We start from the raw sequence: 21,542 nt of genomic DNA on the forward strand, positions 1-21,542 counted from the left end.
GCCCTTTGAAGGGTGGTGATGGGGACAGTCCTGAAGGAGGCAGGCCGGTGTGAGCTGTGGGTGTAGGTTACTGTGGATATATTTGATCGGGAAGAAAGCAGGAGATGGAAATTTAGCTTGAGGGGCAGACAGGGTGGTGCAAAAGATTTGGGGATGGAAGAAATGTGAGTTTGTTTGTATGCCAAGGAAAAGGAGACAATACAAAAAGAAAATTTTGTGGTGATCAGAAAAGTGCAGTAGTAGTGAACCCTTCTGGGGTTCAGAGGGTAAGTGAAGGTGGCAGAAGGTTTTTCAAGAATTCCAACAGATGACCCTTCTGGGGTTCAGAGGGTAAGTGAAGGTGGCAGAAGGTTTTTCAAGAATTCCAACAGATGACTCCCGTGAAGATAGGCAAAGCCAGATCCAAAGAGCAGCAGATGCAAATGGGTGATGCTTGGCATGGAGGAAAATGGAAAACACTGGAAACAGCTACTCGAATTGATTAGAAAAAAGGCATAAGGTCAGAACCCATGACTTCAACTATTATTAATCTGTAATTAAGTGAATTGGCACTTCCTGAGTGCCTAGCAGCCCAGAGGAGGAAAAGGAACCCAGTTGGTTAGGTTAGAATTAGAGGATTTCAGGCATTAGTGATACTTTACGGGTGACAAGGGTCACCCTAAGGGTCACAAGCTGGGCAAGAAAACCCAAGGGAGGCTGACAGAGCCGGAGAGATATAAGGGATTGAATGTTGTAATGAAAGTTTGTTGTTGTTGTTTTATTTTTTTATTGAAGGATAATTGCTTTACAGAATTTTGTTGTTTTCTGTCCAACCGCAACCTGAACCAGCCATAGGTATACATATATCCCCTTCCTTCTGAACCTCCCTCCCGTCTCCCTCGCCATCCCACCCCTCTAGGTTGATACAGAGCACTGTTTGAGTTTTGTAATGAAAGTTTTTTTTTAAAGGAAAGAAAAAAGGCAGATACCTCAGGAGTAAGGAAGAGAAGGTAGAGCAAGAACAAGAACAAGTTGGAGTCACTGGGGAAATGAGTTCCTTTCAGAAGAGCTCCAAGTTCTAAGGGCCAAGGGATGGGTGTTTGCAGTACCTGCCGACTTGACTCTGGAGACGTTAAGTCCATGACAGAAGGAATTATCCAGGTCGAATTCATCTGTATGTCTCAGCACCATGCTTGGTACATAATGGACATGCAGCAGATATTTGAATGAACAAGTGGATAGGGTGTGGTGGCGGCAGACATCGGGCCTGTAAAGGCATCCAGGCAGGATAGGTGGACCACTCACTGAAAGAAAATCACTAGTCACTAAAGAAAATCACAGGAGAACTGGGTCAAGAGAAGTAGAGTCTCAGATTGAATTATCAAGGACTGTGGGAAAATACCTGCTTTTGGTTGATGTAACTGAGGAGGCTAGAGGGGATGATACAACTCAACAGCATGACTAGTTTTTTGAGCCTAGATCCACCTGCATCAGAAGAGCCAGCAGATGTGCTGAATCTGCAGATTTGGGCATCCATCCTGCACCTTGGGGTCCGAATTCCTAGGAATGATGCCTAGGAAAATGGCATTTTTAACAAGTTTATGCCAGATGCTTAGGTCCAACCAATAAGGTTCAAGAACCACTAGTGTAGATTCTGAGGTGGAGCTTTTTGGTTGGGCCAGGTTTGGGAAGAAAAGGAAATGAGGAGCTTCTCCTTCATTATCAATACTGGAGAAAGTGTCATTGTTTAATCAAGATAATAGGATTTCTGGGTTGTTCCTCATCTGCTCTATAAAGCTCACACACATTTTGTTGTTGCTAACATTTATTTAGTAGTTGAACATAGAAAAATGAAGAAGAGTTGAGTGTCTTAACATTTAAAAAGGAAGTTGAATATCAACTGTCTCTCCTAGAGAAATCGTCTTCCTCAATCAGACTGTTTGATAGAAGAGCCAAATCTGATTTTCCAGTGCTTGGGGGGATGCTCAGGAGCAGAGAACTGAGTGCCTCTTCTCTTAGTTGGGCCTCATGGAGACCCTAAGAGCTGGGCATGACAGCCACATTTTAGGGATAAAGAAATAAGGCTGAGAACAGACAACTTGCCCGGCGTCACCTAGCTTTTGCTAGTGAATAAGAATTCAAAGTCAAGTCTGCCTGAGTTCACTGCTCCACACTGTCTCCATAAAAACTGAAATATGCTTTGTCATCACCTAGCCCTTTAGTGGTACTGGATTTTCACTGTGCCACTCTGCGTCTTAAAGAATTTGCTACCTACTTTTCCCGTGTAAAAGCATTCAGGTGCTTCCTCAGGAATGTGAAATCTAACTACTCTGCTTTCTTTTGTTCTAGATTTTCTACCCTAGCAAGGATGGCACAAAGATTCCGATGTTCATCGTGCATAAAAAGGGCATAAAATTGGATGGCTCTCACCCTGCCTTCCTATACGGCTACGGTGGCTTCAACATATCTATCACACCCAACTACAGGTAAGCGTGGCACCTCTGTGTATCTGATCTTCTCCAAACAGTAGGAGAAGCCAGAGGCTGATCTAGACTGTGTCTGCACCTGAAACCTCTTCCCTTGGTCCCCACAGATCTCGTCTTTGTTCCTTGCGTGTGTTTATTAAGCCTGTTCTGTGTTGGGAATTGAGATGAGTAAGGAAGTGTACTTACACGTTTTCTTTTCTGAGCCAGTGGATATGCTGGTAGTTTCAGCAGAGACCATCCAAGGTGTAGGAAAAATGTTGGAGGAAAGACCACATGAGTGTCTGAAGATCACCTTCCTCTGATCTTCAGCATCCAGAAAGTTAGCACCCAGACCATCCGGAGCCTTGGGCTGCCGAAGACTGTCATTTCCCCAGTTACTGAATGATAAAATTTCAGAGAGAGTTTTCAAAGCAAAATTAATTTCAGTTACAGCAAGCAGAGAAATAACCTCAGTACTAATACTGTTAGGGTCAGTGGAAAGAGGAGGAGGAAAACAAAATCTAAATTTTGTCAAGAAGCTTTGTGCCACAGTTTCTTCTGTTTATTTCTAGAAAGCATCCTCCAGCCCTGGCACTCCGTTCTTGTTTTCTGGTTCTGTGTCCTTGATCTCCTCTGTCTCTCTCACGCCTAGTTTACCATGTAAATCTCTAGAAAACCTGTGTAAAATTCATACTTCAGAAAGAGCTTGCTTTCTTTTCTCCAACTTAATTTGGAGGCAGATACTGGGTGTTCACACCAGGGCTGCCTCGGGGGACTGGGCAGTGTTTTGTTTGCCAAGACAGCTGGTCAGAGTGAGGTATACTGAATGCTCGTGCAAATGTCTGAGCTTTGCAGTTCGTCACTCAGAAGTTTTACACTACTTGCCTTACGTGAACTGTGTAAGCACTGGGCTCCCGTTCGGGTGATCCCACGTGTGGCGTGTCCTCAGGGGTGCGTGTGGTGGGGGGAGACGGCGCGCCCCTCGCCGGCACGTCCGGGCGGTTAACCTTTCCACCATCTCTCAGCGTGTCCAGGCTCATCTTCGTGAGACACATGGGCGGCGTCCTTGCAGTGGCCAACATCAGAGGAGGTGGCGAATACGGAGAGACGTGGCACAAAGGTGAGGCGTGTTCTCTGCAGAAACACAAATATGCCACAGATAAGACAGATGAAAAACAAGGATGCTTCCAGACACACTGCTGGCAGTATCCCCGCCTTTCCAAATTGAAACTGTAGTTTCAGGGTCTGTTTAAATTAACAGCTCAGTCTTTTCACATTTTCCTTGGCAGTCTATTTTAATGAAGTACATATTTTTCAGAAGCATCCCCTTCATACCATAACCAATTTTTTTAGCAACATATGGGGTACATTTTTATCTATCACTGTCAGAAGTGAGTCTGGGGGATAACTTTTGGTATTTATTGTGTCCTCTGTTAGCCAGATAATGCTAAACAGTGAAAGCCATGCTCTCTTAAAACAGACTGCAAAACCAGGTTATTTTCTCATAAGAGAAACGATCTCTCTAAAATAGAGCTTTCCTAGTCCCAGTTTGGGCATCTTTTGCTTGTTTTCTCCGAGTTTTCCAACACTGCTAACAAAGAGCATCCCCCCCCAGCATTACTGTTGGGACTATCATGTGTAGGTTTTATTAAACACAATGCAGTTGTTATTCTTTTCTGGTTTTAATGACTCAGTCTCTGGCCTCCTGAAGCATGTATTCTAGTTGCTTTAGAAATTAAAAACATTAATGGCAGTCTTATTTTTAAAGCCCTGTCTTTTCCTTTTCTCTCTATATGGAGCATGCCCTGTCTCCCAGGCTTTTGTATATCTGAAATGTATAGACAAGTCAATAACTTGAAGAAGATGCTCTTCCCTTACCTTATTCCTATGTTTGCGGGAGGCACCTTCACTCCCACCAGCTCCCTGCTTCTCCCCTCTCGACATCAGCCATCATGTAGAAGACAGTCTGCAGGCCTGGGGGAAGACCCCATTGCCTGCGCTTGATTGGGCAGCACCAGGCAAGGGGGCCTTTCTCCACTAGAAGAGCATCCAAGACCACCCTTCAGATCCATAAACCCACTTGTTCTTCCCTGCCTCCTGAGGCCAGAGGCTCTGGTGTGCTGCATCAGATCAGCTCAACAAAGATGAGGGTAGATCTGTAAAGAGAATTCTTCCTAAGTAACTATTAGGTGTCAGGAGGCAGGGAAGGCCCAGAACTGACCCCTGGGTCTTCAGCATGCACCCCCAAGGACCAATGTTAGACAGCAAAACTACTTGAGCATCTTAGCAAGAATGAATGTCCCCAGTGAACACATGAGGCCCCAGCCATTGTTGGGCCAACTGCTGCCAGGTAGCATCCCTGAAGGCTTTATTGATTGTCACTGTATTTGAAACAGCATAGAATTTATTGTATAATTTTGACTTGGACCTGATATTAGAGTTTAATTACCCTAAAATCATACTGTGAAACTGTGATATTAAGAGATGACTAAGAAAAGGAAAATAAAAATAAAATTTCAACATATATGTTTGATTTACATCCCAAACCAATATGCTAAGTCTGGAGCCCTTGATTCACCCGATTTTCTGGTTTAAAAATTTTCATGTTCACACTTAAAACACCCACCTGCATGGACTTCTGACACTGTGGCCTTCTCAAAGGACCCAGGTCCTTCACCGTAAAATTCTTCTGTTCCTTAGGTGGTCCACTGAGCTCTGATAGGGAAGAGTGCCCTCCCTTGGTCTTGGTCAACTTTCTCATCTCTGTATTAAATATAACCAAGTTATTTTCCAAAAGCCTTGTGGGGAGGGAAGTTTGTAGCTTGACTGAAGCTGAAAGTTGCTTACCTGTGTTTAGATTGATCATGGACTTTCTCCCAATTTAGGCAGCGAAAGGACCCCAAATGGACCTTTTCAGTTAGACCCTGTCATTTTGAACATTGATAAATCTAGATTCCATTCTGTTAATTGAGTTTTAAAATTTAATGCCCTTTAAAAAATATAGTCATATACCCAAAATTATATTATTCCTGGAAACTAAGTTATCCTAGCCATTCTAATTCACTGATAATTTCTTATTAAAATCTTAATAACATTTGCTTTGATATGAAAAAATTTCTTCAGTAGTATGCTTCATCCTTAATTCAATTTCTGCAAAAATGGTTATATTTAATCTCAAATATCTAATCAGATCTATGTCTGCTTTTTGTTCATTTCATAGGCAGTTATTTCAGGTATCCATTCCTTTGAGAGCATGACTTTGACTTTTGGCCTTTATTTTTAGATATTCTAAGACCTTACAGGTGTTCCTCTCTTAATGGGTTCATTTGACTATGAGAAAGCTGAGATTCTCTGGGGAGATCTTTGAGATCTCTTCACTCAAGACTAGAGAGAAAAAAAGACTGGAAAAACTAGGGACTTCCTTGGTGGACCAATGGTTAAGACTGCAGTTCTGCTGAAGCAGGGCATGCGTTCAGTCCTTGGTGGGGGAAGACCCTGCATGCTGCAGGGCCAACAAAGACTAAAACTAATCAGCTACTTTGTGCAACATTCCCCCACCTAATCACCTAATTCCTACTGTGTGTGTGAGTCACTCAGTCATGTCCGACTTTTTGCGACCCTGTGGACTATAGCCCTCCAGGCTCCTATCTACGTGGGGTTCTCCAGGCAAGAATACTGGAGTGGGTTGCCATTCCCTTCTCCAAATTCCTACTTAAGTTCTTGAATAAATAGCTGAGGGCAAAATCAGAGAACTTTAGTTCTCAAAATCACTTACCCGTCTCAAAGTCCTGCAGAGAGGAGAGGTGAGACATGAGCCTGTCTGTGCAGAGCACCTTCATCTTCCCAGGAAAGAGGCCGTGAGCTCACCTCCATCGTCACATTCTTTGTGGAGCTCTCGGAGGACTCAGTTCTGCTCCAGGCTGTGGGTCAGTAAGTCCAGCTCCTCCCAGGACACAAGTTCGTTTTGATGACATACTTTCTCATGTTTATTCTCATGGTTGTCTGACATCATAACAGATCATCTCTTCCCTTTGGGGCATTTGCCTTTTAAGTTCTAAGAGGTTTTAGAAAAATACAAAGGCACCGTATGGATGAGCAGTTGTGGTACTGATGATGGGTTTCTGTAGTGCATACATTGAGGCATTTTTCTAAATGTAGTGTTAGCTCTTTGTGTTTAAGTTGATCAGTAGCTGAAACTATGCCTTATCATCATTTGAATTCCTCTTAGGTTAAAATGTTTTTGTTGATTTTTCTTTTCTTTTCTTTTTTTTTTTTTTTTTTCCAGTATTTTGTTAATTAACTTATCTTTCACTTTGGCACATTATAGGCGGCATCTTGGCCAACAAACAAAACTGCTTTGATGACTTTCAGTGTGCTGCTGAATACCTTATCAAGGAAGGTTACACGTCTCCCAAGAGGCTGACTATTAATGGAGGTTCAAATGGAGGCCTCTTAGTAGGTGAGAATTGGGTTTATTCATCGTACTTTACTAGTTAACTCTTAGAGTTTTCAGATACTCTAACTTTGGGCTCATGGATGGTAGCAGTGGTACAGAAAAAGCAAAACCTGTTTGTATTTGGGTATCTAATAAATGACATATGAAGATACAACTACTGACTCAGCTCATCAGAGCCTGAGAAGCCATTCCTCCTCCCTATTCTGAGCTCTTCTGGACCACAGTTCTCACCCTTCCCTCCCCTGGGTGGGACTCCCTTCCCACAGACCAAGCCCACAAGTCTCTCCAGTTCAGGCAGCATGGGACTGAACCAAATAACACCCCTCTGACTGTGCTAGCCACCTGTGATCACTAGGTATAAATGCTTGTTGAATACCTAATGCCATGGGATGCTAAACGCTGTGGGTGCAGAGAAAGAAGTCATAAAGGAAAATGAGGTCCATGCAAAGACGGATTCACAGCTTAAAAGCAATGAAATAGCCACAGACTTAGTTCACCTGCTGAGCACCTGTGTGCCAGGTCCAGTGCCAAGCCCTTGACGGGCATGCAGCCTGGGAGATGGGGCTCTGAGAGGTCGAGAAGCTTGCTAGTGTGGTGGTGATGCTGGGGCTGATGATTAGCACCATGGTTGTAGATTCTGCTCCTTTAACCTCTCTGTGGCACTGCCTCTAAGTAGATTTTCCTATTTTTTGGTAGTTTTAATGAAATTTTACTTTCCTTTCTCTCTCGGCAGTACTTAACATTGCAGTGGACATTTATAGTGGGCCTGAACTCTGCTTGCTGGGTCCCACCTCCAGTGTCACCAGGAGACGAGGGACCATTTTACAAATGTAGATTAGCATAAAGAGACTCAGCCTAAAAAAGCACATGTGACAGTTTTCGGCTTTCAATTCTGTTCCCAGGGGATTTTGACATTCCCTGTTTCCTTGTCTTTGAAATATACTAACTCGTGTCAAAACCTGAATTCCTTCCCTTACTTTTCTACCCCTAACTTTTTTACCCCAATAGAATATAGACTTGAAAAAAAACATTTTCCCATGGAGGTAAAATGTATATGTCCAAAATAATTTGTTTAAACTTGGAAAGGGTAGAGATGTGGCCAAGATGTCAAGCCTTTGAGCTCACCTTCTTCCATGGGCACACCAAAATTAACTATTTACAGAACAACTACGAGAACAACCTGAAGACTAACAGATTTTCTATAACTGAAGATACAAAAAAGGAACCACCATGAGATGGGTAAGGAGGGGCAGAGGCATAGTATAGTCAAGACCTACAGCCTCAGGCAGGCAGCCCACAAATGGGAGGATAATCACAACTGCAGGATAATCCTTCCCAAAGAGAGAGAGGTTCAAGACCCCACAGCAGGTTCCCCAGTCCAGAGACCCCCTCACCAGGCAGACAAGCCCCCAGAACACCTGCCTCTGATCTTCCTTTCAGGAGAGCGGGAGGGCTGTGGGAGATGGAGACTCCACTCTTAGAGTGCACGCAAAATCTCACATGCTCCGAGTCCCGGCATATGGGCAGTGATCTGAAAGGAGCCTGGTCAAATTTGCTTGCTAATCTGGGAGAGCCTCCCAGAGGGGCAGGAGGCAACTGGGACTCCTAGCGGGGACACGGATGCTGGGGGCAGCCATTTGGGGGAACCTGATTTACCACAGGGACGCTGGTGCTGAGAAGCACCATTCCAGAGTCCCCCCTCTGGCTACCATCAGCACTCTACCCACCAGCAGACTGGCACCAGCTCTGCTCTTGCACAGACAGGCCTGGCCTGCCAGCATACCCAAAGTAGTTGGCCCTGCCACCACAGAAGGGCCATGCAGCCTACGGAGGAGGCACCCCTACACCATGTGGGGGTCACCACACGGGAGTCTGCTGCTGTGGTAGGACGTCAGCTACATGGGGGTCTCAGAACACATAACCAACCCACCTCATACACAAACACAGAGTTAGGCAAAATGAAAAGCAGAGCTATGTTCTAAACCAAGGAGGCAAGCTAAAACCCCTAGAAGAAGAACTAAGCAAAGTGGAGATAAGCAATCTTATCCAATAAAGAGCTCAAGGTAATGATCATAAACATGCTCCACAAACTCAGGAGAAGAATGGATGGACATGGTGTGAAGTTTAACAGAGAGTTAGAAAATAAAAAGAAGAGCCAAGAAGAGGTGAAGAATACAATAACTGAAATAAAAGAATACATACATACTAGTAAGAATCACGGAGAAGGCAATGGCACCCCACTCCAGTACTCTTGCCTGGAAAATCCCATGGACGAAGGAGCCTGGTAGGCTGCAGTCCATGGGGTCGCATAGAGTTGAACACGACTGAGCGGCTTCGCTCTCACTTTTCACTTTCATGCATCGGAGAAGGAAATGGCAGCCCACTCCAGTGTTCTTGCCTGGAGAATCCCAGGGAGGGGGGAGCCTGGTGGGCTGCCATCTAGGGGGTCACACAGAGTCGGACACGACTGAGGCGACTTAGCAGCAGCAGCAGCAAGAATCAACAGTAGATTAGATGATATAGAGGAATGGATCAGAGACCTGGAAAACAGAATAATGAAAATCATACAAGCTGAACAGAAAAAACAGTTCTAAAAAAATGAGAACTTCAAAAACAAACTTACAGTTACTAGAGGGAGAAGGGGAAGTAGGGATAAGTTAGGAGTGTGGGATTAACAAAGACACACTACTATATATAAAATAGGTAATCAGCAAGGACCTACTTATAGCACAGGGAACATATATTCTATAATAACCTATGTGGAAAAGAATCTGAAAAAGAATGGATATGTGTATATGTATATATGAATCCCTTTGCTGTACACCTAAAACACACACAGCATTGTAAATTAACTACAGTATAAAATAAAATTTTTTAAAAACATATTTATGCACCCAACATAGAAGTATCTAAATGTATAAGCAAATATTGATGACATAAAGGGAGAAACCAAGAGTAAAACAATAACAGGAGACTTTATTTATTTATTTATTTATTTATTTTATAACAGGAGACTTTAGTATTCCATTTACTTTGATGGATAGACATTCCAGACAGAAAATCATTAAGGAAATACTGACTTTAAAGATACATTAGATTAGATAGACTAAATAGATTAAGGACATTCTATCCAAAAGCATCAGAATACACATTCTTTTCAAGTGCACATGGATCATTCTCCAGAATAGATTATATGCTATGCTACTAAACACATCTGAATAAATTTAAGAAGGTTGGAATTACATCAAGCATCTTTTCCAGCCACAACAGTATGAGATTAAACATCAACTACAAGGAAAAACTGCAAAAACCAAACAGAGACTGAACAGTATGGTACTGAACAACCAGTGGGTCACTGATAAAGAGAAAATTTTAAAAATTAAAATTAGAGACAAATGAAAATGGAATCTAACCTAACACCTAAAGTGACTACAATAATAAAAATTACAGCAGTAAAAGAGACTAAAAGACAATACAAAAGATCGATAAAGCTAAGAGCTGTTTCTTTGAGATGATGAAAAAATTTTACTAGACTTTTACCAAGACTCATCAAGAAAAACAGAGAGGGCTCAAAGAAAATCAGAGATGAAAGAGAAATCACATCCAACACCATAAAAAATGCAAAAGATCCTAAGATACTATGAATAATTATGCATAATAATGTGGACAACCTATAAGAAATGGATAAGTTCCTAGAAACTAGCAATCTCCCAAGACTGAATCAGGAAGAAAGTCTCAACAAACCAATTACCAGTAATGAAGTTGAATCAGTAAATTAAAAAAAAGAAAACTCCCAGCAAACAAAACGTCAGGACCAGATGTCTTGACGGATGAATTCTACGAAACATTTAGAGAGAAGTTAACACCTGTCTTCTCAAACTGTTCCAGAAAACTGAAAAGGAAGGAGCACTTCTGAACTGATTTTACAAGGTCAGCATCACCCTGATATAAAAACCAAAGATACCACACGTAGAAAAAAGAAAATTGCAGGCCAATATCACTCGTAAACATAGATATAAAAAGCTTCAAAGTCTTAGCTAGCCAAATTCACCAGTACATTGAAAGGATCATACATTATCATCAAGTAGGATTTATCTCAGGGATGTAAGGATGGTTCAATATCTTTTGACAAAATTCTACATCCATTTGTGATTAAGCACTCTTAACAAAATGGGTATAGAGGGACACATCTCAATATAATAAAGGCCATGTATGACAAGTGCTAATATCATACTCAACAGTGAAAAGCCAAAAGCATTTCCTCTAAGGTGAGGAACAAGAAAAGGGTCTTATTGACAAAAAAAAAAAAAAAAGAAAAGGGTCTTATTGACACAAGAGAGTCACTCACCACTCCTGTTAACATTATATTGGAAGTCCTATCCACAGCAACAGACAGGCGAAAGAAAGAAAAGTAATCCAAATTAGAAAAGGAGTAAAACTGCCACTGTTTACAGATGACATGGTACTATATATAGGGAATCCTAAAGATGCCATCATAGAACTAATTAAGTTGCACATACAAAATCAATATACAGAAATCTGTTGCATTTCTATACCTTAACAAATTATCAAGAGAAATTAAGAAAACAATCCCATTTAAAATTGCACCAAAAAGAATAAAATACCTAGTAATAAATCGAATCAAAGAGATGAAAGACATGTACACTGAAAATTGTGATATGATGAAACTGAAGGTGACGCAAACCAATTAAAAGATATACTGTGCTCATAGATTTGAAGAGTTAATATTATTAAAATTACCCTGCTACCCAAGGCAATGTACAGAGTCAGTGCAAATCCTATCAAAATATCAATGGCCATTTTGCAGAATTAGAACAAATAAGAAGCACAAAAGACCCCAAATAGCCAAAACAATTTCGAAAAAGATGAACAAAGCTAAAGGTATCATGCTCATTGATTTCAAACTGTACTGCAAAATTCTAGTTACCAAAACAATATGGTACTGGCATAGAAACAGACATAAAGGTCAATGGAACAAAACAGAGAACCCCAATATAAACCCACATATATGGTAAATCCACAACAAAGGAAGGAAGAATATACAGTGGGAAAAAGATAGCCTTGTCAATAAATGGTGCTGGGAAAACTAGACAGTTTCATGCAAAAGAGTCAAACTGGACTACTTTCTTGCATCGTATATGAAAATAAACTCAAAAAAAATTTGTAAAAACTGAAGCCATAAAACCCCTTGAACCATAAGCAATATACTGAATTGGTCTTCATGAAATTTTTCTGGATATGTCTCCTCAGGCAAGGGAAACAAAAGCAGAACAAACAAATGGGACTGTAGCAACCTAATAAGCTTTTGCACAGCGAAGAAAACTACCAACAAAATGAAAAGGCAGCTACTGAACCTGAGAAGGTATTTACAGACAATGTATCTGCTAAGAGCTTAATGTCCAAAATAGCCTAAGAACCCATACAACTCAACATCAAAAACAAACAGTTAATAATGAGCAGAGGGCCTCAATAGACGTTTTCCCGGAGAAGATACACTTATGGCCAATAGACACGTGAAAATATGCTCAGTGTTACTAACCACCAAGGAAATGCAAATCAAAACCACAATGAGACACCATCTCACACTGTCAGTAGGGCTAGTATCAAAAGGACAACAAATAATAAGTGTTGACAGGATGCAGTAAAAGGGAACCCTCATGCACGCGTGGGACTGTAAACTGTTCTCCACTATACAGAACAGTATGAAGGTTCCTTAAAAAGTAAAAATAGAACAACTATGATTCAGCAGTTCCACTTCTGGGTAATTTTTTTCAAAGAAGTCAAAACCACTAATTCAAAAAGATACATACCCCTATGTCCATCCTAGTATTATTCACAATGGCTAAGATATGAAAGCAATCTAAGTGTCCATTAATAAATTAATGGATAAAAAAAGATTTATATGTATAATATACAAACAGTGGAATATTACTCAGCCATAGAAAAGGATGAAATCTTGCTATTTGCAACATGAGTGGACCTAGAGGGTATAATAAGTAAAATAAGTCAGAGAAAGACAGTTACCATATTTCGTTTATATGAGAAATGTAAAAATACAATTGAGCAAATACAGACTAGTAATAGATACAGAAAAATTAGTGGCTGCCAGAGTGGAGTGGGATGGGAAGATGAGTGAAATAAATGAGGACAATTGAGAGGTACAAACTCTGTGATAAAATAGCTCAGAGATATACTATATAGATAGGGAATATAGTCAATAATATCTAATAACTTTGTGTGATGAGATGGTAACTAGACTTATCACGGTGATCATTTTGTGATGCATAAAAATACCAAATTGCTGTTTTACACCTGAGACTAATACACTTTATGTCGGTTATACTTCAATTTAAAGAAAAATTGAGAAAGGATATGGATAATATTCTTAAATACCAAATAACCACAAATCTATCTATTCAACAAATATGTATTGGGCAAGTGCTGGGCATTTTTCCAGATACTGGGAATATGTCAGCAAATGAAACAGACAAAACCCTCATGGAGCCTTCATTCTAGTTAATTGAGGCATGTGGCATGACGGGCCTGACCCACGTCTGTGGTTCGGCACAGACAGCAAGGGAAAGTGAGGGGAGAGGTTGGGGGTGCTGGGAACCTAAGCAGGCAGGACTCACAGCTGTCAGAGAGCATGGTTTGCTCTGAGAAGCCTTTGGGGAAGTTTTGAGCAGAGAAGTAGCATATAATTTGAGTGAGTGAAGTCGCTCGGTCATGTCCGACTCTGCGACCCCATGGACTGCAGCACACCAGGCCTCCCTGTCCATCACCAACTCCTGGAGTTCACTCAAACTCACGTCCATTGAGTCAGGGATGCCCACCAGGCTCTTCTATCCATAGAGTTTCCCAGGCAAGAGTACTGGAGTGGGTTGCCATTTCCTTCTCCAGGGGATCTTCCCAACCCAGGGATCGAACCCGGGTCTCCTGCATTGCAGGCAGACGCTTTACCATCTGAGCCACCAGGGAAACCCAGCTTCCCGGGTGCTTCCCTGGGGGCTCAGCTGGTAAAGAATCCGCCTGCAATGTGGGAGACCCAGGTTCAATCCCTGGGTTGGGAAGATCCCCCCTAGAGAAGGAAAACACTGGCTACCCACTCCCGTATTCTGGCCTGGAGAATTCCGTGGACTTTACAGTCCATGGGGTCGCAAAGAGTCAGCATATAATTTGACATGTTTAAATCAGGACCGTGGATTGATCTGTTGCTGTGTTAGAGTAGACAGAAGAGGCGAGGACAGAAAAGCAGGAGACCAGTGAGGTGGCTGCTGTCTCAGTGAGTGAAGATGGTGGCATGGACCTGGCTGTGATGATGGAAGTAATAAGAAGTGGTCTGATTCTTAGTATATTTTGAGTTTGAGCCAACTAAATTTTCATATGAATTAAACAAGTATTAATAAAAAAGAAAGAACAACTTAGGGTGAATCTAAACTATTTAATGGAAAAAGATGTTGAAAATACCACCTGATTTTAGTAGTGGGAGAATTGTGTTGTAATTTACTGGTTCATCCAATAAGTCCATTTTTGGAGTTGTATTTTCAGGAATTGGTTTATGCATTTTAATAAACCAGGTCCTTTATGGGACCTTCAGAGATGGAGTTTGTCCATCAAGATGCTAAAGTGCTTATTTAAAAGAACATCTTCCTGCCCCTCCCACCTCTGAGTGAGGAGGAGGAGATCTGCAGGGGTAGGACTCAGAAATCGGTATCATGAATAAGCACTGACATCTAAACTGCAGTGGGAGCTGTTTCTTGCCAGAGGCAGGAAAAGTTCACATCTCTTGACTAACTCCTCGTCATGCCAGCTTCATGTTACTTCCTCCCAAAGCCTCCCCAGCTTCATTACGCTGGCCTACACCCTTCTTCCTTAGTACCTGCACTTTCTCAACAGAAGTGACTGCCACACTGTAAATGCCCATTCACTTCTTTTATCTTTCCCACTAAATTATTCACTGACATATCCCCAGGCCCCATGCCTAGTGCAAGACACATGGCAGATGTTCAATAAACATTTATTGAATTATCCAAAAAATAAAATTTTAAATATACAAAGAAGAGCATTTTTAAAACAGGACAAGAAAATATGTCAGTATCTGATAGAGCTCTGAATTGGGTCCTAGGCTCTGTTCGGCTTTGAGCTATACCTATATCAACTGTTGCAGTTTACAACACTTCTGATGCCAAATGCAGGAAGGGGTAGGAGGGTGGATCCCACAGCAACCAATGGTCCAACTCTCCAGACGCCAACTCGGTGTCACACAATTCAATTCCATCTGACACTACCCAGCGTTAGCAGAGACCCAAAGGACAGTCCCCACTGCAGACACCGATCACAAATTCTAGACCTCTCGTATTTCTGATTGATGGCTATAAAGTGGGGGTTCCCAGGTCCCCCTCCACAAGTTCGATAATTTGATAGAACTCAGGAACATTCTTAGGGCTTCCCTGATAGCTCAGGTGGTAAAGAATCTGCCTGCAATGCAGGAGATCCCAGTTCGATTCCTGGGTCAGGCAGATCCCCTGGAGAAAGAGTACGCTACCCACTCCAGTATTCTTGGGCTTCCCTGGTGGCTCAGCTGGTAAAGAATCTGCCCTCAATGCAGGAGACCTGGGTTCGATCCCTGGGTTGGGAAGATCCCCTGGAGAAGGGAAAGGCTACCCACTCCAGTATTCTGGCCTGGAGAATTCCATGGACTGTATAGTCCATGGGGTCGCAAAGAGCTGGACACGACTAAGTGACTTTCCCTTGCAGGAACGCTCTTACACTTGCCGGTCTGTTATAAAGGATGGAACTTGGGGACAAGCCAGAGGAGGTGTGTAGCTGGGGCGGGTGCACGCCAAGCCTCCATGCCCTGTGAGTGCGCCATGGTCCCAGCATCCCCAGTGTTGACCAGCCCGGGAGCTCTCCAGACTCCACTGGTGTTCACGAAGGTTCTGTTACACAGGCTAGATTGAGTAAATCAGTAGCCATGAATCACTACCTCCAGCCCCGCTCCTCTCCCCAGACGTCAGGGGGGGTACCAAAAGATCCAGTCCTCCTATCACATGGTTCCTTGGTCAGCCAGCCCCCATCCTGAAGCTGTCTAGGAACCCAGCAAGAACCACGTCATTAGCATGAACTCGGATATGGCTGAGAGGGGTTAGTTATGAATTATGAAAAATACTTCTCTCACTGTGTCACTCAGGAAACTCTCAAGGGTTTTAGGAGATCTGTTCTAGGAACCAGGGACAAAGATTAAACAGGTATTTCTTACTATGTCACAAGATCACAGGCTAGTTTTGAGACCCTGCACAAGTTCGTTAATATCCTGCATCACCTGTGAAAGCAGCTAGGGATGGGAGCAGCACAGATTTTACAGAAAGTCTGAGGTTTTCATGAAGAGTTACGTGTCCACTACTGATGAAAATATTCCACCCCTCGGATATATACTGGAAGCAGGGGGAAAGCTTGCAGACTCTTGGGCAAGTGATTTCTGATAGTTTCTTCCTGTGCTTTTGGGAAAAAAAGACCATCAGGCTTCAGAAAACATTTAAGTGTTTTGTTCTCATTTGGGTTTGTTTATGACAGATGTTTAATGATGGACGACCTCCTTTTTCTATCTTGATTTTTAGCTACCTGTGCCAATCAGCGTCCTGACCTCTTTGGTTGCGTTATTGCCCAAGTTGGAGTAATGGACATGCTGAAGTTCCATAAATACACCATTGGTCACGCCTGGACCACTGATTATGGCTGCTCAGACAACAAACAACATTTTGAATGGCTTATCAAGTAAGGTTTTGATTCATACTGACGTGTTTGTATTGCTCACTATTTGATGTCAGAATACTGAACTCAGTCAAAAGGGTATGTTTGACTGTCCCCTTCAGTATCACATGTTTACATGTAATTCACTGCAAAAGTAGGATATGTGGTAGGGATACTTATCTGTCTTCCTAGTTCTGATCTGGTCTTGAGCAAAAAAAAGATGTGATGGCAGAATCCTAGGTAGTCCCCCGGGATTCCTGTCCCCCTGGTTCTTCAATGGTTGACTGATCTGTGGACTGCTCTGCAGGGACTTTGCAGATTAAATGAAGGTTACTAATCAGCTGACCAGAGTGGAAACATTGTCCTGGATTATCAAGAGGGCCTAATCTAATGACAAGCCCTTCAAGGCAGGGCACCATCTCTGGCAAGAGTCAGGGATGCAGCAGAAAAGGAGATGAGAGAGACTGGAAGCACGAGGAGAACTAGACCCACCACTGCCAGCTTTGAAAATGAGGAAGGGGGCCTTTACAACCCGACATCAATGCCAGCCAATAGCTGTCCAAGAAATGAGGACCTCAGTCCTACAGCCTTGTGGAGCTGAATTCTGGCAACAACTGAAATGAGTCCAGAAGTAGATTTTTCCCTAGACCTTCTTAATAAGTGCCCAGCTAGCCAACACCTTGATTTCAACCTTGAGACAGCCAGAGAACCCAGTCAAACCAACTCAGACTTCTGACTTATTATGAGATAAGAAATCTGTGTGGTTTTTGTTGATACAGCAATTAAAAACTAATTTTAAAAAAGGTATCATTATAACATATATATATAGGATTCTTTTTCTCAGTTAAAAAAAGGAAATAGGAATATATGCAAGTACAGTTATTTTGTGCTTTCAGTACAACCATTTATATTTAAAACTTTGTTATTGTTTAGTTGCTAAATTGTGTCCGACTCTTTGGCAACCCCATGGACCATAGCCCTCCAGGCTCCTCTGTCCATGGGATTTCCCAGGCAAGAATACTAGAGTGGGTTGCCATGTCTTTCTCCAGGGAATTTCCCTGACCCAGGGTTGGAACCCACATCTCCTGCATTGCTAAGTGGATTCTTTACCACTGAGCCACCTGGGAAGCCCAGGTTTGAAACTACAAGTTGCATTATTGAAATATTTATATCCCTCAACCACTTTGGCGATAACAGAAAATGGCAGACATCTAGATTCTCAAGACTGTAAGCTGCATTCTTCTTTGGCTCTTGGTTCTCTTTACTTCCCACAGCAGGGACCCGGGGGGATTTATCAGCAGTGTTAAGGAGCTGCCCTTGGAATAGCATCAGGAGCCTGTGTCCCGTCCCAGTCTTTTCAGTCAACTATAGATTTTGATACAGTAACTTCAGTTTCTCAAGTCAGGTTTTTTCCTTCATTTGACATGGTTTGCATGGCAATTTCGAAGAAGCCAATGGCACCCCACTCCAGTACTCTTGCTTGGAAAGTCCCATGGACGGAGGAGCCTGGTAGGCTGCAGTCCATGGGGTTGCTAAGAGTCAGACATGACTGAGCGACTTCACTTTCATTTTTCGCTTTCATGCATTGGAGAAGGAAATGGCAACCCACTCCAGTGTTCTTGCCTGGAGAATCCCAGGGACGGGGGAGCCTGGTGGGCTGCCGTCTATGGGGTCACCCAGAGTCGGACACGACTGATGTGACTTAGCAGCAGCAGCAGTATGGTTAGTTCTCCACTTAGATATTTGGCCAAAATGACTCGGATTTTTTTAATTGAATACTTTCAAACTGCTAAATTCTGTTCTGTAGGAGGGGGAAAAGTGTAACTTTAAAAATATACAAGTAGCCCCACCGACACATCCTGGTGAAAGCTGAATATCTGAAGGAGTCATAGTTCAAATTAACTTAGAGAAAACAGGCACTTAGGGGGCGAGGTCCCATTTACACTCAGTTGAAAAGAGTGAATTAATTGTATGTTGAAGACAACAAAATATTCCCTGGCACCCAATACTTCTAAAATTAATTTGAAGGCAATAAAAGAGAGTTCTTAATATTTTTTCTGTCAAGACATCAGTGATACTCCTATTTCAGACCTTACTTTTTCCAGCCTAGCTCTCCACAGGGCTACATGTCCTCTCATCTGCTCCCAAGTGAGCAGAGAACTGAATCCACTGTACTGGAGGGGATCCCCCTGAAAAAAGATCTAGATTTCGAAGTTTGTGAATGGCTGGGATAAATAAACCTAACAGACTTTTTTTTTTTCCTACAGAACTTCTCAGAATCTTTAATATATAAATGTGGTATGTGAATCTTGAGGCAGAGAGAGGTATTATTCGTAAAAAGAATTTCCAAACTTGTTTTCCCACAGAACTAATCCTTATCTGGAGGACCAGGGTTGTTCCAAAAATACTCTGAAGTGAGATCAGAAAACAGATCCATTGTCACACCCATCTTACCTATTAGGAGACTAAACCCCAGAAAGTTTTAGTCTTGACTTGGTTAACTGAGCAGAAATTTTACTATTTTTGCCTATTCACTCTACAAAATAAAACTCTACTAAAATAGTTGATGCATTAATACTGAACACTCTGAGAAATAAGACCGCCGTATTAAAAAAAAAAAAAAAGCCGTATTGACTATGCATGAGACAGGGTGCTCGGGGCTGGTGCACTGGGATGGCCCAGAGGGAGGGGATGGGGGTTCAGGATGGAGAATACATATACACCCGTGGCAGATCCATGTCAGTATATGGCAAATCCATTACAGTACTGTAAAGTAATTAGCCTCCAATTAAAATGAATAAATTTATATTAAAAAAAATAAAAAGTAAAGAAATACTCAGAGATTTCTTTCACTTTACTTAATTAGCATCAAGCATATAATCTGATTCTACTTAGTTTTTGAAAACCTTTTGTTAACTGCAAATTTATCTTGTGCTTCAGACGGTTCCTCCTGCACTAACTTTCTCACCATTGCCCAAAGGCAGTCTCTGCTGGACTGTGAGCCAGCAGATCAGCGGCCCAGCTCAGGTTCCCTGGTCTTCAGACAGAAACTAGGCCCGGGGGGACCTGTGTTCTTCCTAAGACTATCAACCTGAGATCAGAAAAAAGATTTTATAGATACCAAACAGGCAAAAAGCTGCCAGACACTGGATTTCAAATTCTTCAACAAAAGAAAGGCTTGCACCTATTATATCCATAGTCAGTGATTTAAAAGAACAATCAGCAAGATGGGAGTCGGGGACTAAGAGATACAAACCACTGTGTATAAAATGAATAAGCTGCAAGGATGTGCTCTACAGCTCAGGGAGTAGAGCCATTATTTTATAACTTTAATTGGACTATAATCTGTAAGAATATATTGAATTACCTGAAACTAATATCGTAAATCAACTACACTTCAGTTTAAAATGTTTTCTCATGTAATAATAAACAAAGGGACAACCAGTCCACTTTGTTGCAGTGAAAAATTCAGCCTGAAGAATATGAAAATACTCACCTCAAGACAGTCAGGGTGCATATAGTTTGGGTTGTTCCAGCAGCCCTGTGAGTTTCTTACACAGTCTTCCAAAGTGGGGGCCAAATAAATGACAGGGCTCCCCAGCCTCCAATAGCCCCGGCCAGTCACAGCCCACCTTAATGTCTGCAGTGGGCACCCGGGGACCAGCTGGCCACGGTCCTCACTGCAGATGAACGACACAGGTCTCTGCCTGATTAACCAGTGGACACGCAGAGCTCTCCTTTTGATACCTGGCCTCATGGAAGTGCCTTTGCCTTTCAGATACTCTCCACTGCACAACGTGAAGCTGCCAGAGGCAGACGACATCCAGTACCCGTCCATGCTTCTCCTCACCGCGGACCATGATGACCGCGTGGTCCCGCTTCACTCCCTTAAGTTCATCGCCACCCTTCAGCACCTCGTGGGCCGCAGCCGGAAGCAGAACAACCCCCTGCTTATCCACGTGGACACCAAGGCGGGCCACGGGGCCGGGAAGCCCACGGCCAAAGTGATAGAAGAAGTCTCAGACATGTTTGCATTCATAGCACGCTGCCTGAACATCGACTGGATTCAGTAAATGGCATCTCTCTCTTCCTCCGCCGCAGAAAACCTCAAGGGCTCTCACACCATTCAACCGAGAAACCACTGGGCGCAGCGCCTCCCCACATAAACTCTGTTCCTGCACCCACGGCTGCAGTTGAGCAGAGCTGCTGCAGGAATTTTATCTTTTCTAGGCTTCTCCTTTTTAGCAGGCCCTTGGCGTTTCGTTCTCCACCCTGTGCAGGCACATGTTTTAAAAGGGGGGAAAAAAAAAAAGGCATGTTTGGATACATAGCTAATGGCAGCCAACACATTGTGAACATTAGATTGCTGAACTCAGAGGCGTAGTCGGGCATACTTCATATAGAACACCTCAGTGAAATTTGCTTCTATAACCGTAACCAGTATACCTTTAAATAAATGTGAGAATTGTTCTCATGAAAAGAGACTTCTTTCCAACAATAATAAATGTTATTTAAGAATGGGAGGTTTTTTCCTGGCTCCTTTGTATTCAGCGGCAACCCCAGAACTGCCGTCATTCTGCATGCGTCATGTCCCTTCTCTATGGGAATAAGCAGTGAAGTCAGACTGTCAGCCCTGCGCTGAGGCTGAGTGCATCCGCCCAGCTCCCTCGCTTGTGCTGAGGAGGCTGTTCGAGGCAGCTCGCTGGCTTATGTGTTAACCCCTCAGACAGCTGATCCAGGCTCATGTGGTTTGGATGCCCCCTAAAAATCAGTGGACCTAGGATTATTCACCTACTTGTTTGTCAGTTTGGTTTCAAAGTATTCCTGGAAATCATAGTAGGGAGGTTCATAAAACAAAGAGACCACATGAG

The 21,542-nt window shown here is 42.7% G+C and overlaps 1 protein-coding gene and 1 non-coding gene across 2 annotated transcripts in view; one reads left to right on the top strand and one right to left on the bottom strand.

The window, feature by feature from the left end:
• The window catches only part of PREP (prolyl endopeptidase), a 132,394-nt gene extending 111,200 nt beyond the window's left edge, over positions 1-21,194 (top strand). The window contains exons 11-15 of the mRNA XM_065911634.1: positions 2,329-2,465; positions 3,470-3,564; positions 6,772-6,903; positions 16,539-16,695; positions 20,450-21,194. Of these exons, the coding sequence (XP_065767706.1) occupies positions 2,329-2,465; positions 3,470-3,564; positions 6,772-6,903; positions 16,539-16,695; positions 20,450-20,744 (816 nt within the window). The 3' untranslated portion in view covers positions 20,745-21,194. The remainder of the gene's footprint in view (positions 1-2,328; positions 2,466-3,469; positions 3,565-6,771; positions 6,904-16,538; positions 16,696-20,449) is intronic.
• Positions 13,828-13,899, bottom strand: TRNAC-GCA (transfer RNA cysteine (anticodon GCA)). The gene has a single exon. It is a non-coding gene; the product is annotated as a tRNA-Cys (tRNA).
• Positions 21,195-21,542: the final 348 nt, after the last annotated feature.

Source organism: Muntiacus reevesi, chromosome 19 (assembly GCF_963930625.1).
Source record: "Muntiacus reevesi chromosome 19, mMunRee1.1, whole genome shotgun sequence".
Taxonomy (NCBI): domain Eukaryota; kingdom Metazoa; phylum Chordata; class Mammalia; order Artiodactyla; family Cervidae; genus Muntiacus; species Muntiacus reevesi.